The sequence below is a fragment of the Triticum dicoccoides genome, chromosome 1B (genome assembly GCF_002162155.2).
Source record: "Triticum dicoccoides isolate Atlit2015 ecotype Zavitan chromosome 1B, WEW_v2.0, whole genome shotgun sequence".
In the NCBI taxonomy this organism is placed as follows: domain Eukaryota; kingdom Viridiplantae; phylum Streptophyta; class Magnoliopsida; order Poales; family Poaceae; genus Triticum; species Triticum dicoccoides.
Genome location: NC_041381.1, coordinates 207,169,277 through 207,185,095, shown reverse-complemented (window position 1 = coordinate 207,185,095; position 15,819 = coordinate 207,169,277). Strand labels below are relative to the sequence as shown.

General features: G+C 43.6%; 1 protein-coding gene across 2 annotated transcripts; it reads right to left on the bottom strand.

Annotated features, from left to right (window-relative positions):
• Positions 1 to 10,997: 10,997 nt before the first annotated feature.
• On the bottom strand, positions 10,998 to 15,318 carry LOC119328670 (E3 ubiquitin-protein ligase At1g12760-like). 2 transcript variants are annotated; one of them, XM_037601653.1, is made up of 7 exons: positions 15,186 to 15,318; positions 14,980 to 15,111; positions 14,852 to 14,911; positions 12,422 to 13,216; positions 11,931 to 12,056; positions 11,574 to 11,850; positions 10,998 to 11,412 (listed from the first exon to the last, which is right to left on the bottom strand). In XM_037601653.1, the coding sequence occupies exons 4-7, from the start codon at positions 13,051 to 13,053 to the stop codon at positions 11,185 to 11,187; spliced, it is 1,263 nt and encodes a 420-aa protein (XP_037457550.1). In that variant the 5' UTR covers positions 13,054 to 13,216; positions 14,852 to 14,911; positions 14,980 to 15,111; positions 15,186 to 15,318; the 3' UTR covers positions 10,998 to 11,184. The 2 variants fall into 2 exon arrangements, with proteins under 2 accessions (XP_037457550.1, XP_037457555.1); XM_037601658.1 differs by having other exon boundaries at positions 14,852 to 14,905.
• Between the last annotated feature and the right edge of the window lie 501 nt (positions 15,319 to 15,819).

The window sequence follows — 15,819 nt, the reverse complement described above, 5'->3', positions numbered from 1 at the left end:
GCCGCAATCACGGCGTCCAGACTACATGTCATGTCAAGGAGGAGCTTGTGTCGCTGCCGGCGCACAGCCGATACACCCGCATTGATGGTCCCACGTCGCTGCCTCACCGCAAACGCCGCCCCATCATGGAGAAGTTGTCGCCTGCGATCATGAAGGCGCGAGGATGTATCCTCCACTACCTTAGAGAAGGCGGTTATGGCGGTCCCTGGGGTTAGAGGTTAGTCATGTTTGAGGAGGAGCGCGTGGCAAGACAACATGCACGGTACAACCGGCGCAACATCGCCCCAATTCCACGTTCGCCAAGTCTGATGCGGCACTGGAATGGGTCCACAACAACCCAGACCTCGGCACCGAGCGTGTTGGGGAACGTAGTAATTCCAAAAAAAATCCTACGCACACGCAAGATCATGATGATGCATAGCAATGAGAGGGGAGAGTGTTGTCCATGTACCCTCGTAGACCGAAAGCGGAAGCGTTATGACAACGCGGTTGATGTAGTCGTACGTCTTCATGATCGACCGATCCTAGTACCGAACGTACGGCACCTCCGTCATCTACACACGTTCAGCTCGGTGACGTCTCATGAACTCCGATCCAGCAAAGTGTCGAGGGAGAGTTTCGTCAGCACGACGGCATGATGACGGTGATGATGATGCTACCGATGCAGGGCTTCGCCTAAGCACCGCAACAATATGACTGAGGTTGATTATAGTGGAGGGGGGCACCGCACACGGCTAAGAGATCAATGATCAACTTGTGTGTCCATGGGGTGCCCCCCTCCCCCGTATATAAAGGAGAGGAGGAGGGGGAGGGCCGGCCCTCTACTATGGCGCGCCTTGGGAAGTCCTACTCCCACCGGGAGTAGGATTTCCCCCCTTCCATGTAGTAGGAGTAGGAGAGAAGGAAGGGGAAGAGAGAAGAGAAGGAAGGAGGGGGCGCCGCCCGTCCCCTTAGTCCAATTCAGACTAGGCCTTGGGGGAGGCGTGCGGCCTGCCCTAGGCAGCCCCTCTCTCTCTCCCCTAAAGCCCAATAAGGCCCATATACTCCTCGGCGAATTCCCGTAACTCTCCGGTACTCCGATAAATACCCGAACCACTCACAACCTTTCCGATGTCTGAATATAACCTTCCAATATATCGATCTTTACGTCTCGAACATTTCGAGACTCCTCGTCATGTCCGTGATCTCATTCGGGACTCCGAACAATCTTCGGTACATCAAAACACATAAACTCATAATACCGATCGTCACCGAACGTTAAGCATGCGGACCCTACGGGTCCGAGAACTATGTAGACATGACCGAGATATATCTCCGGTCAATAACCAATAGCGGAACCTGGATGATCATATTGGCTCCCTCATATTCTACGAAGATCTTTATCGGTCAAACCGCATAACAACATACGTTGTTCCCTTTGTCATCGGTATGTTACTTGCCCGAGATTCGATTGTTGGTATATCAATACCTAGTTCAATCTCATTACTGGCAAGTCTCTTTACTCGTTCCGTAATGCGTCATCTCGTAACTAACTCATTAGTCACATTGCTTGCAAGGCTTATAGTGATGTGCATTACCGAGAGGGCCCAGAGATACCTCTCCGACAATCGGAGTGACAAATCCTAATCTCGATCTATGCCAACTCAACAAACACCATCGGAGACACCTATAGAGCACCTTTATAATCACCCAGTTACTTTGTGATGTTTGGTATCACACAAAGTGTTCCTCCGGTATTCGGGAGTTGCATAATCTCATAGTCATAGGAACATGTATAAGTCATGAAGAAAGCAATAGCAACAAACTAAACGATCAAGTGCTAAGCTAACAGAATGGGTCAAGTCAATCACATCATTCCCTAATGATGTGATCCCGTTTATCAAATGACAACTCATGTCTATGGCGAGGAAACTTAACCATCTTTGATTAACGAGCTAGTCAAGTAGAGGCATACTAGTGACACTCTATTTGTCTATGTATTCACACATGTACTAAGTTTTCGTTTAATAAAATTCTAGCATGAATAATAAACATTTATCATGAAATAAGGAAATAAATAATAACTTTATCATTGCCTCTAGGGCATATTTCCTTCAGTCTCCCACTTGCACTAGAGTCAATAATCTAGTTCACATCGCCATGTGATTTAACATCAATAGTTCACGTCTGTATGTGATTAATACCCATAGTTCACATCGCCATGTGACCAACACCCAAAGGGTTTACTAGAGTCAATAATATAGTTCACATCGCTATGTGATTAACACCCAAAGAGTACTAAGGTGTGATCATGTTTTGCTCATGAGAGAAGTTTAGTCAACGGGTCAGTCAAATTCAGAGCCATATGTATTTTGCAAATATTCTATGTCTACAATGCTCTGCATGGAGCTACTCTAGCTAATTGCTCCCACTTTCAATATGTATCTAGATTGAGACTTAGAGTCATCTGGATCGGTGTAAAAGCTTGCATCGACGTAACTCTTTACGACAAACTTTTTATCACCTCCATAACCGAGAAATATTTCCTTAATCCTCACTAAGGATAATTTTGACCGTTGTCCAGTGATCTACTCTTAGATCACTATTGTGCCCCCTTGCCAAACTCATCGCAAGGTACACAATAGGTTTGGTACACAACACAACATACTTTATAGAACCTATGATTGTGGCATAGGGAATGACTCTCATTCTCTTTCTATCTTCTGTCATGGTCGGGCTTTGAGTCTTACTCAACTTTACACCTTGTAATACAGACAAGAACTCTTTCTTTGACTGATCCATTTTGAACTATTTCAAAAACTTGTCAAGGTTTTTTTTTTACTCTTTGAAAAAACTTGATGCCCAATATGTAAGTAGCTTCACCGAGGTCTTTCATTGAAAAACTCTTATTCAAGTATCCATTTATGCTATCCAGAAATTCTATATCATTTCCAATCAACAATATGTCATCCACATAATATTAGAAATGCTACAGAGCTCCCACTCACTTTCTTGTAAATACAGGCTTCTCCAAGAAGTCTGTATAAAACCATATGCTTTGATCACACTATCAAAAGTTTATTCCAACTCTGAGAGGCTTGCACCAATCCATAAATGGATCGCTGGAGCTTGCACACTTTGTTAGCACCCTTTGGATCGACAAAACCTTCTGGTTGTATCATATACAACTCTCTTTTTTAGAAATCTATTCAGGAATTCAGTTTTTACATCCATCTGCCAGATTTCATAAAATGTGGCAACTACTAACATGATTCGGACGGATTTAAGCATCGCTACAGTTGAGAAAATCTCGTTGTAGTCAACACCTTGAACTTTGTCGAAAAGCTTTTGCAACAAATCAAGCTTAGATAGTAACACCACTATCAGTGTCCGTCTTCCTCTTGAAGATCCATTTATTTTCTATGGATTGTCGATCATCGGGCAAGTCCACCAAAGTCCACACTTTGTTCTCATACATGGATCCCATCTCAGATTTTATGGCCTCAAGCCATTTCACGGAATATGGGCTCATCATCGCTTCCTCATAGTTCGCAGGTTCATCATGGTCTAGTAACATGACTTCCAGAATAGTATTACCGTACCACTCTGGTGCGGATCTTAATCTGGGAGATCTACGAAGTTCGGTAGTAACTAGATCTGAAGCTTCATGATCATAATCATTAGCTTCCTCACTAATTGGTGTAGGAATCACTGGAACTGATTTCTGTGATGAACTACTTTCTAATTCGGGAGAAGGTACAATTACCTCATCAAGTTCTACTTTCCTCCCACTCACTTCTTTCGAGAGAAACTCCTTCTCTAGAAAGGATCCATTCTTAGCAACAAAGATTTTGCCTTCGAATCTTGTGATAGAAGGTGTACCCAACAGTTTCCTTTGGGTATTCTATGAAGACGCACTTCTCCGATTTGGGTTCGAGCTTATCAGGTTGAAGCTTTTTCACATCAGCATCGCAGCACCAAATTTTAAGAAACGACAACTTTGGTTTCTTGCCAAACCACAATTCATAAGGCGTCGTCTCAACGGATTTTGATGGTGCCCTTATTTAAAGTGAATGAAGCTGTCTCTAATGCATAACCCCAAAACGATAGTGGTAACCCAGTAAGAGACATCATAGGTCGCACCATATCCAATAAGGTGCGGTTATGACGTTCGGACACACCATTACACTGTGGTGTTCCATGTGGCGTGAGCTGTGAAACTATTTCCACATTGTTTTAGATGAAGGCCAAACTCGTAACTCAAATATTCTCCTCCACGATCAGATCGTAAAAACTTTATTTTCTTGTTACGATGATTCTCCACTTCACTCTGAAATTCTTTAAACTTTTCAAATGTTTCAGACTTGTGTTTCATTAGGTAGATATACCCATATCTGCTCAAATCATCTGTGAAGGTCAGAAAATAATGATACTCACCACGAGCATCGACACTCATTGGATCGCATACATCGGTATGTATTATTTCCAATAAGTCACTAGCTAGTTCCATTGTTCCGGAGAACGGAGTTTTAGTCATCTTGCCCATAAGGCACAATTCGCAAGCATCAAATGATTCATAATCAAGTGATTCCAAAAGTCCATCTTTATGGAGTTTCTTCATGCGCTTTACACCGATATGACCCAAACGGCAGTGCCACAAATATGTTGCACTATCATTATCAACTTTGCTTCTTTTTGGCATCAATATTATGAATATGTGTATCACTACAATCAAGATTTAGTAAACCATCAACATTTTGTGTATGACCATAGAAGGTTTTATTCATGTAAACAGAATAACAATTTATTCTCTGTTTTAGATGAATAATCATATCGCAATAAACATGATCTAGTCATATTTATGCTCAACGCAAACACCAAATAACATTTATTTAGGTTCAACACTAATCTCGAAAGTATAGGGAGTGTGTGATGATGATCATATCAATCTTGGAACCACTTCCAACACACATCGTCACTTCAGCCTCAACTAGTCTCTGTTTATTTTTAACTCTTGTTTCGAGTTACTAATTTTAGCAACCGAACAAGTATCAATTACCCAGGGGCTACTATAAACACTAGTAAGGTACACATTAATAACTTGTATATCATATATACCCTTGTTCACTTTGCCATCCTTCTTATCCACCAAATATTCAGGGCATTTCCGCTTCCAGTGACTATTTCCTTTGCAGTAGAAGCACTCAGTTTTAGGCTTTGGTCTAGCTTTGGGCTTATTCACTGGAGTGACAACTTGCTTGCCATTCTACTTGAAGTTCCCTTTCTTTCCCTTTGCCCTTTTCTTGAAACTAGTGGTCTTGTCAATCATCAACACTTGATGCTCTTTCTTGATTTCTACCTTCGTCGATTTCAGCATCACGAAGAGCTCGGGAATCGTTTTCGTCATCCCTTGCATACTATAGTTCATCACGGAGTTCCAGTAACTTGGTGATGGTGACTAGAAAACTCTGTCAATCACTATCTTATCTGGAAGATTAACTCCCACTTGATTCAAGCGATTGTAGTACCCAGACAATCTGAGCACATGCTCACTGCTTGAGGTATTCTCCTCCATCTTTTAGCTATAGAACTTTCTTGGAGACTTCATATCTCTCAACTCGGGTATTTGCTTGAAATATTAACTTCAACTCCTGGAACATCTTATATGGTCCATGACGTTCAAAACGTCTTTGAAGTCCCGATTCTAAGCCATTAAGCATGGTGCACTAAACTATCAAGTAGTCATCATATTGAGCTAGCCAAACATTCATAACGTCTGCATCTGCTCCTGCAATAGGTCTGTCACCTAGCGGTGCATCAAGAACATAATTCTTCTGTGTAGCAATGAGGATAAACCTCAGATCATGGACCCAGTCCGCATCATTGCTACTATCATCTTTCAACTTAGTTTTCTCTAGGAACACATATAAAAACATAGGGAAGCAACAACACGAGCTATTGATCTACAACATTATTTGCAAAATACTATCAGGACTAAGTTCATGATAAATTAAAGTTCAAGTAATCATATTACTTAAGAACTTCACTTAGATAGACATCCCTCTAGTCATCTAAATGATCACGTGATCCAAATCAACTAAACCATGTCCGATCATCACGTGAGATGGAGTAGTTTTCAACATCACTATGTTGATCATATCTACTATAGTATTTACGCTCGACCTTTCGGTCTCCAGTGTTCCGAGGCCATATCTGCATATGCTAGGCTCTCCAAGTTTAACCTGAGTATTCTGCGTGTGCAAAACTGGCTTGTACCTGTTGTATGTGAACGTAGAGCTTATCACACCCGATCATCATGTGGTGTCTCGACACGAAGAACTGTATCAACGGTGCATACTCAGGGAGAACACTTATACCTTTAAATTTAGTAAGGGATCATCTTATAATGCTACCATCGAACTAAGCAAAATAAGATGCATAAAAGATAAACATCACATGCAATCAACATAAGTGATATGATATGGCCATCATCATCGTGTGCCTTTGATCTCCATCTCCAAAGCACCGTCATGATCACCATCGTCATCGGCGCGACACCTTGATCTCCATCGTAGCATCGTTGTCGTCTCGCCAACTATTGTTTCTACGACTATCGCTACCGCTTAGTGATGAAGTAAAAACAATTACACAGCGATTGCATTGCATACAATAAAGCGACAACCATATGGCTCCTGCCAGTTGCCGATAACTCTGTTACAAAACATGATCATCTCATACAATAAAATTTAGCATCATGTCTTGACCATATCACATCACAACATGCCCTGCAAAACCAAGTTAGACGTCCTCTACTTTGTTGTTGCAAGTTTTACGTGGCTGCTACGGGCTGAGAAAGAACCTTTCTTACCTACGCATCAAAACCACAAGGATTTTTCGTCAAGTATGTGTTGTTTTAACCTTCAACAAGGACCGGGCGTAGCCACACTCGATTCAACTAAAGTTGGAGAAACTGACATCCGCCAGCCACCTGTGTGCGAAGCACGTCGGTAGAACCAGTCTCGCGTAAGCGTACACGTAATGTCGGCCCGGGCCGCTTCATCTAACAATACCGCCGAATCAAAGTATGACATGCTGGTAAGCAGTATGACTATTATTGGCCACAGCTCACTTGTGTTCTACTCGTGCATATAACATCTACGCATAAACCTGGGTCGGATGCCACTGTTGGGGAACGTAGTAATTTCAAAAAAAATCCTACGCACACGCAAGATCATGGTGATGCATAGCAACAAAAGGGGAGAGTGTTGTCCACGTACCCTCGTAGACCGAAAGCGGAAGCGTTACGACAACGCGGTTGATGTAGTCGTACGTCTATACGATCGACCGATCCTAGTACCGAACGTATGGCACCTCCGCCATCTGCACACATTCAGCTCGGTGACGTCCCATGAACTCCGATCCAGCAAAGTGTCGAGGGAGAGTTTCGTCAGTACGACGGCGTGATGATGGTGATGATGATGCTATCGACGCAGGGCTTCGCCTAAGCACCGCAACGATATGACCGAGGTGGATTATGGTGGAGGGGGGGCACCGCACATGGCTAAGAGATCAGTGATCAACTTGTGTGTCCATGGGGTGCCCCCCTCCCCTGTATATAAAGGAATGGAGGAGGGGGAGGGTCGGCCCTCTACTATGGCGCGCCCTGGGGAGTCCTACTCCCACCGGGAGTAGGATCCCCCCCCCCTCCATGTAGTTGGAGTAGGAGAGAAGGAAGGGGAAGAGAGAAGAGAAGGAAGGAGGGGGCGCCGCCCCTCCCCTTAGTCCAATTCGGACTAGGCCTTGGGGGGGGCGGCCTGCCCTAGGCAAGCCCTCTCTCTCTCCCTTAAAGCCCAATAAGGCCCATATACTCTCCGGCGAATTCCTGTAACTCTCCAGTACTCCGATAAATATCCGACCCACTCAGAACCTTTCCGACGTCCGAATATAGCCTTCCAATATATCGATCTTTATGTCTTGAACATTTCGAGACTCCTCGTCATGTCCCTGATCTCATCCGGGACTCCGAACAATCTTCGGTACATCAAAACACATAAACTCATAATACTGATCGTCACCGAACGTTAAGCGTGCAGACCCTACGGGTTCGAGAACTATGTAGACATGACCGAGACATATCTCCGATCAATAACCAATAGCGGAACCTGGATGCTCATATTGGCTCCCACATATTCTACGAAGATCTTTATCGATCAAATCGCATAACAACATACGTTGTTCCCTTTGTCATCGGTATGTTACTTGGCCGAGATTCGATCGTCGGTATCTCAATAGCTAGTTCAATCTCGTTACCGGAAAGTCTCTTTACTCGTTCCCCGTAACTAACTCACTAGTCACATTGCTTGCAAGGCTTATAGTGATGTGCACTACCGAGAGGGCCCAAAGATACCTCTCCGACAATCGGAGTGACAAATCCTAATCTCGATCTATGCCAACTCAACAAACACCATCGGAGACACCTGTAGAGCACCTTTATAATCACACAGTTACGTTATGACGTTTGGTAGCACACAAAGTGTTCCTCTGGTATTCGGGAGTTGCATAATCTCATAGTCATAGGAACATGTATAAGTCATGAAGAAAGCAATAGCAACAAACTAAACGATCAAGTGTTAAGCTAACGGAATGGGTCAAGTCTATCACATCATTCCCTAATGATGTGATCCCGTTTATCAAATGACAACTCATGTCTATGGCTAGGAAACTTAACCATCTTTGATTAACGAGCTAGTCAAGTAGAGGCATACTAGTGACACTCTATTTGTCTATGTATTCACACATGTACTAAGTTCTCGTTTAATACAATTCTAGCATGAATAATAAACATTTATCATGAAATAAGAAAATAAATAATAACTTTATTATTGCCTCTAGGGCATATTTCCTTCAGAGCGGGCCCTTGACCGCTCCGTCACCACCGCAAAGACGACCGCCATGCGCCGCCACCGCCTTGACGGCGAGCTCACTAAGATCGGCGAGGAGTGGTCGCTGAGCGACTCCTCCGCCAACCCTGGCAAGGGCAAGGCCACCGTCGGATCTCCGCAAGCGCCATCTGCATTAGCCGCAGCGGCCCTTCGCACCACGCAGGAGGAGGCCTAGCGGCTCCTCCGTGAGCGGTCGACAACAGCTGGTCAAGGCTATCGCGGCCCTCCGGTGCCCTTCTGCCGCTGGAACGACGACGATGAAGGCACGGACGGTGACGACAGTGCGGCAAGGCTGGGCGGCCACGCGTACGAAGTGGTCATCCGGTATAGGTTTGCCTTTTTTTTCTAGTTTTAGTTAAACGACCGAAATATCAACCTTTTATGTAAATTATGTCCGAACTTTAACGAAATCTGACTTGTTTGATGAATTTCGTCTGATTTGTTCAAACTTGTTTCAAAATATATGCGGATAGCATTGAATGACCGGCTCCCGCATCCGCTGTCCGCGGGCTGGCCTCCTGTCCGCGACGGATGTGGTGTCCGATTTATGGGTCAGCATTGAAGATGACCTAACAAGGTGGATAGATAGTATAGTTTCTGCGTGAACCGGCCAAAATACAGAGTGAATCAACTCCTCGTCCCATGTACTCGTCTCTGGATTAATGAGATTTGAAACTTTATTCAGCATTAAACCTTCTGGGGGTGTTCTCACCCTTAAATTTGGACTCAAAATAACCCAATTGTCCTCCTATATATTCACTTGGGATCCATCTCCTATCCGACAAACCTATCATCTTTTAAAGGTTTCCAATCCTGCCATAATAATTGTCGCGTCATTGATTAACCCTTCTTTGCTTTTGCATTAAGCAGATTTCCTTCCAGAAAATATTCGCTCTTATAGCAGAAACACACAGAGTTTGGTTCCTCCATCAATCCCCATTATTGTTTGGCTAACATGGCCAGGTTAAAATATTCTAGGTCTCTAAATCCCATTGCACCCATAAGCTTAGGGACACATAATTTTCACCATGCTACCCAATGAATACTTCTATAGGACACCAATAGCCGGTGATTGATTGCGTGGGAACTGCTCCCATCGAACGATTCGTTCGCCACGGGGTTCAGAAAATCGTCGTGCTAAGACTTCATGGGACCAGCGCAACAAAACAGTGTTTTTTGAGGATTTTGAACACTGACATTGCAAACACGCGTATGGGTTGACCCATAACTCTAAAGCAAAGCAACAATTACTTTCCTCCTGTTGATAGCATTTCTCCTTCCACCTCCATCAATAAGATGCGGAAACAACCTCAACGGTCTACTCCCACCATTGCAGGCAAAAGCCCAAGCACTTGTCATTTAGGGACTCTGTCATCATATTTAGCGATTTACACACTTGTACCCTTGAATGAACATCAGTATTGGGACTGACAAAGATGCTACATTTCTCTTCACTCACCATCTGACCCGAGCTCGTATAATATTCATCAAGGATTGTTCTAAAGTCATAATGCATTCTTTTCATCAGCAGACAAATATTTTAAATTGCTCTGTGGAAGTTAATACAAAGTTGGGTCATCTATTTTAGAACGGAAGGAGTATAAACGAGTCATCCGCAAATAGAAGGAGAGCTATACTTCTCTAGAAAGATGGCCACCTTTCCTGGCGTGGTCTGGTTACTGCATGATGCGGGAACGCCAGAGGTTATTCTGTGCTTAGCACCATCAAGGATAACAACAGCAGAAGTAACAGTTCAGGGAATGATCGGCCATCTTCTCTTGATGCTGTTTTCGCCAGCACTATCAATCAACTTTGGATTGCAGCCATCGATCATGTTGCCATCTCCTTCCAGAAACCATAAAATACATTGTACGTAGCAACATAAATAGTACAGTAAAGTAATCTGCAAGAGTCAAACTTAGCAAACTTCTTCTGTCTATTATGGGCTCTGATCAGCATCTGGTATTTAGATAAAGGAAAAACAAATGGCTATTAACCATCTCTAGCCAGTCTGCTAAAAGCGGGAGGATTGCCATCAGTAACCAACAAAGGTAACCAGCAAAGGCTCTCGGTTCATGTCCGGTAACCTGAATTACCATCTTCGGAAGATATTTTCACAATGAGACAGTAATCAGACAGCGAAGAACCAGTTCGATAATATAAGGGCCCGTACATTGTGTCCACTATTTCACTTTATAATTTACAAATTGCTCTGTGGAAGCCACATCAGGGACATGTTGCACCCTCAATGGATAATGCAGAGTTACAGCTGCGATTCGATGTCATTTCCTACCCTGTTGTCACTGTGGCAACGCCCAAAGCCAATGGCAGGAGCAATTGTCGGGCCACTGTCTATCTCAGCTTTGCAGAGGGGGCACAGCGCGTTTATCTTGAGCCATTTGTCTACGCATTCTTTGTGGAAGAAGTGGGTGCAAGGAAGCTCTCGGAGATCATCATTGTTCGAGTATCTTGCTAGGCAGATACAGCAAATCTGCATATCAAAGGACACACCTCAGGCTTTAAATCAAGAGTAATAGGTAGACACGTTTTAGTGTGTTCCACTCATTTCAGTCTATATTGAAATATCCAAAACATCTTGTAAGTTGTAATAGTGAATGAGGGAGTAGATAGGAGTGTGGGAAAAAAACTCACAGCATCTTCAGCAGAAACAAACCGCTCCTTGTTTGTTCCAGCAGCAACAACTCCGCCGCCGACTTCAATCCCCTCGCCGTTACGGGACTTCTTCGTTTTCAACTTGTATGTTCTCAAGGCATTGATTGCTTCTGCAGTAGCACCTTTGTTTTGGTTTAGATCTTCACGAAAGCTCATTAGGGAGATTATGCAGGGAAGGCAGCAACATATCAATGCGCACAGAATGAAAGGCATAGCATAGCCGATGCAGCTAAATGTGAGGAAGGCTATACACAACCTGAAAAAGAAAAGATTTACACTTATGAAACACATAAATGAGTTGCAGAGATACTGCAGCACGGGAAGCTAGCAGCTCACCTGTATAAGTTGGGAGCGTCATGGGCAGAGGAATGTCCACCAAATACCCACACATTCCCCACAACAAACCACACAGCGAAGAAACAATCAAGGGCCATCCTGAAGTGATCGGCATAAGCTTGGGCCCTATAAGAAAGAGTCCGGGTGCACCTCAGTTTAAAACTTTAAACATAGCAACTCAGAGGCTGCACTCTAAAGAAAGCTAGCCAAAGAAGTGCTGAGAATACTAATGCTCTCCACACAGGACGATAGCTTTACTTTAACAAAACGTTGGCAGAATAATAGTCATGTATATTTTTGTGATCAGATTGTGTTCACATTACCCCATTTATGTTATCCTACTGTGCGGTCATAATAGCACAGAAAGGTGACAAATAGAGGTTTAACACAATTTCTACATGTCTTACAGAGAGAGACAGTAGATGAATTAGACTACAGGCATATAAATTTAAAAGGGACAGAAGTAATCATGGAACTGAAGACAATGTTACCTGGGATTTCTGGTAAGCATGTTGTTGTGCGGGACTCCATTTGTGTCAGTTACAAAACCAGCTTCAGACATGCCAGGGGCCGAATTTGTTGTGTGAGAATTGGACTCAGGTATGCTGTTCGGAGGGAAGTTCTGACTTGCTGGTTCTTGCCCAGTTGTTGGGCGGTTGCGATGGAGATAGCGCCAGTAGAGAAGAGGAAGAGTGGCAACACAACCTACCGTATAACCAATGACCCACTCAAACAATGGAGAATGTGGATGTTCCTTCCTTGACAATGACAGAACACAAATGGCCGCTATAATCTGGCTAACTGTTACAACAAGCTCAATGGAGATCCAGCAACTAGAATTCAACGGACTTTGCCGACGACGAGCACGATTAGCATCTCTTCCTGCTAGAGGAGCACTTTGAGAGTTAGATGCAGTAGTTGTCTCCGAAGAACCTTCTGAGATATGAGGCAATCGATCCAAGCCATCATTATCCTCCCGACGAGCGGTTGACGATGAAGCAACATCATCCCTTGGGCTGTCAATTGCAATCTCGAGATGAGCAGTAGTTTCCATGTGGTCTATCAGTAAAGGGTGATTATCTGTTTCAATGCTTGCTTCTGATTCAACAGGATGAGCAGCCATCAACTGAACGCTGCATATGAAACTAGCTAGTTGTGCTTGCCAGAAATACAGCTGCTTTGACTTAAGACAGATGACGATCTCTATAGGAAAATGGACTTGATCCAAGGCCAGGCAATTTGCATTGTTTTTTAAAACATATGACAGCAGGACAGATTCACTGCACCTGAAAGAAGATGAACAACAGATGCCAATTAGCTATATTTAGCTCTCTTCAAGCAAGAAGCTCTATACAGAATTGACTAACATTAATAACAATCAACATATATTTGCTGTGGTCAATTCAACTGATCTATAACAGGGAGCTCAATCTGCATTTATTTACTGTCTCCGGTTAAGTTGTGTACAGTCACCATAATACGAGAAAAACAATACTTCAGTAATTTTAGCAGTTTGACTGGCATAATGATACATAGTTGTCACTTGTCAGATAAGCAGGAACGAATAGCTAGTATATCACAAAAGATGTTTCTCTGAAAGATTCTCAGAGGCCTATATCCCATCCTACCAGTTTCTAATGGGAATTCAACCTAACTGTATAATTTGACATGGGGACCTGCAAGTCCGTGTATAGATGTGAGCCCTGGCATCACAGTTACTATGCATGTTCTGCTCAGAAACAGAGAAAGGATTACATCATCATTGTAGAATGTCCTTAGTGGATTGCTCACCAATACATATATATCATTTTAAAAAAACCAATACATATATATATATACAGGTTCAGTTTCATGCTCAAAACTTGTAACAAATGGAGGCCAGTTTGAAACCGTATGGATGAACAACATTCTCTAGCAACTTAAAACAGAATGCTTATAATATACTTAAAGAGGAACTACACCCTATGCTCCTGAATATAAGACGTTTTGGCAGTTCGATCTAAACTGCCAAAACGTCTTATATTTAGAAACAGAGGTAGTACTTGTGAATCATTCCGTTTAATCATTTGAGCAGAGTATACAATCATTTACACATAAAAATACTTCTGACTAAAGAACATCATGGGCTCAAGGTAATCACATGGGGAAATGTAAAGAGGTGTTCAGCGAAGACATGTAAAGATTTTCATGATAGCATACTACCAACATCAGGCCGATCTGTATCTCCCGAGCATGGATTTCGAGTCGCTCGACTAGTCGCGACTAGTCGACGACTAGTCTATGAGTCGCAAAAATATGGTCGACTCAGCTTAGTGTCGACTCGCGACTCTGAGTCACGACTAGTCACAACGCAGGCTCGACTTCTTCCGAGTCGCTGCCCCAGAGCGACTCGCATGAGTCCCGACTCAAAAACCATGCTCCCGAGGTGATTTAGAAAGCAAATCAAATAATGATAATTCAATTAAATGATGAACAAAGCACAGGAACAAAAGACGGGTGAGTCCAGTCTTTCATCGGCATGAGCATTCTCCACATCTAACTGAGAATAGATGAAGAACCCCAAACTGAGTTCATCTTTTACTAAAAACTTGTAAATCATGACAACAGACCTCCAAACTAACCAAAACCTTTTTCCAGATTTAGGTATATTCGAGGCTGTGGCATCTTCTGACGGTCTATTCGTCTAATTATATTATCCAAACACCAATTATAAGCTCTTTGAAGTTCGATGTTCTAGTGTAGTAAAGAAGTACTCTGGTTAACAGCTATATTCTTCTTCCATACAGCCTTAATCAAACACTAAATTGTTTTTTGCCAATTTCCCCTCACATTTTCTCCATCAATTATTCAGAAACTGAAAAAAAAAAAGGACCAGGTCCGCCGCATACAAAAGATCAAGCAGAACCAGAAACACCACCTACCTCAAGAAAATCCACGCCCCAGGAACAGCAGCAGCCAGCAGCTCCTCCAATCGCCTGAAACTGACAGATTCAAGAATCCATGAGAGAAGAAGGCGGAAGAAAGCAGCGGAATAACGCCAGACGCGTACCTGGACCACTTAAGATCAAATCAAATGCCTGGCTCCCAAGCGACCATCCACCGAGGGTTTCACCAAAGAAATCCAAAGAAAAATCGCCGGACGGCAAGATTGGACCTTAGGGGAAGGAACATGTGCCAAACCCTTGGACCAAAGCAAACTCCATTAGTTAAACGGAAAGCACCCAGCTAGCGGGGAAGGGGAAGATGGGAATATACCAAATGGCCAAGTCCAAAACTCCGAGTCGAATTCGTCCTCCTCAGTCCTCTCCTCCTCCTCCTCTACTTCTCTTCCCCTTTCTCCAAGTTGAGTGACGACGTATATTTGGAAGGGAAAAACAATTGTATTTTGTTGTGGTGATTTTATTTTTCTCTACTCCTAATGTCTCAGTTGATAGATCGCGTTTCGGGTTTTATTTTCGTCCCACCTCAACCGGCCTTTTTTGGTACTTCTATGATACTTCTTCCCACCTCCCTCTAAACCGCGGAAAACCAAATAAAACCCCGCGATATAGTCCCGCACACGCACGTCATACCGTCTTTATTAACTGAGATGAAGGAAAAAAAAATAGTGACCACAGACCGGCGAAAATTAACCAGCGAAAAAAAAACGGCGCAGTGTGCGGAAACTATCTAGGTCTCGTGCCCTCGAGCGAGGTCACGTGTTCTTCTTCCGAGGAACAGACGGCGACAGTGCCCTCCTTCGCCCGCCGCCGCCCATCGGTCCTTCTCCGTCATCCCAGCGCGCTGATCGCACATCAAAACCGCTTCGGCGCTGGTCCTGTGCAGGACCCTCCGCTGAGCGCTTCGAGGATCCGGGGCGGATCAAGGCCGCCGGCATCCATTGTTCCGG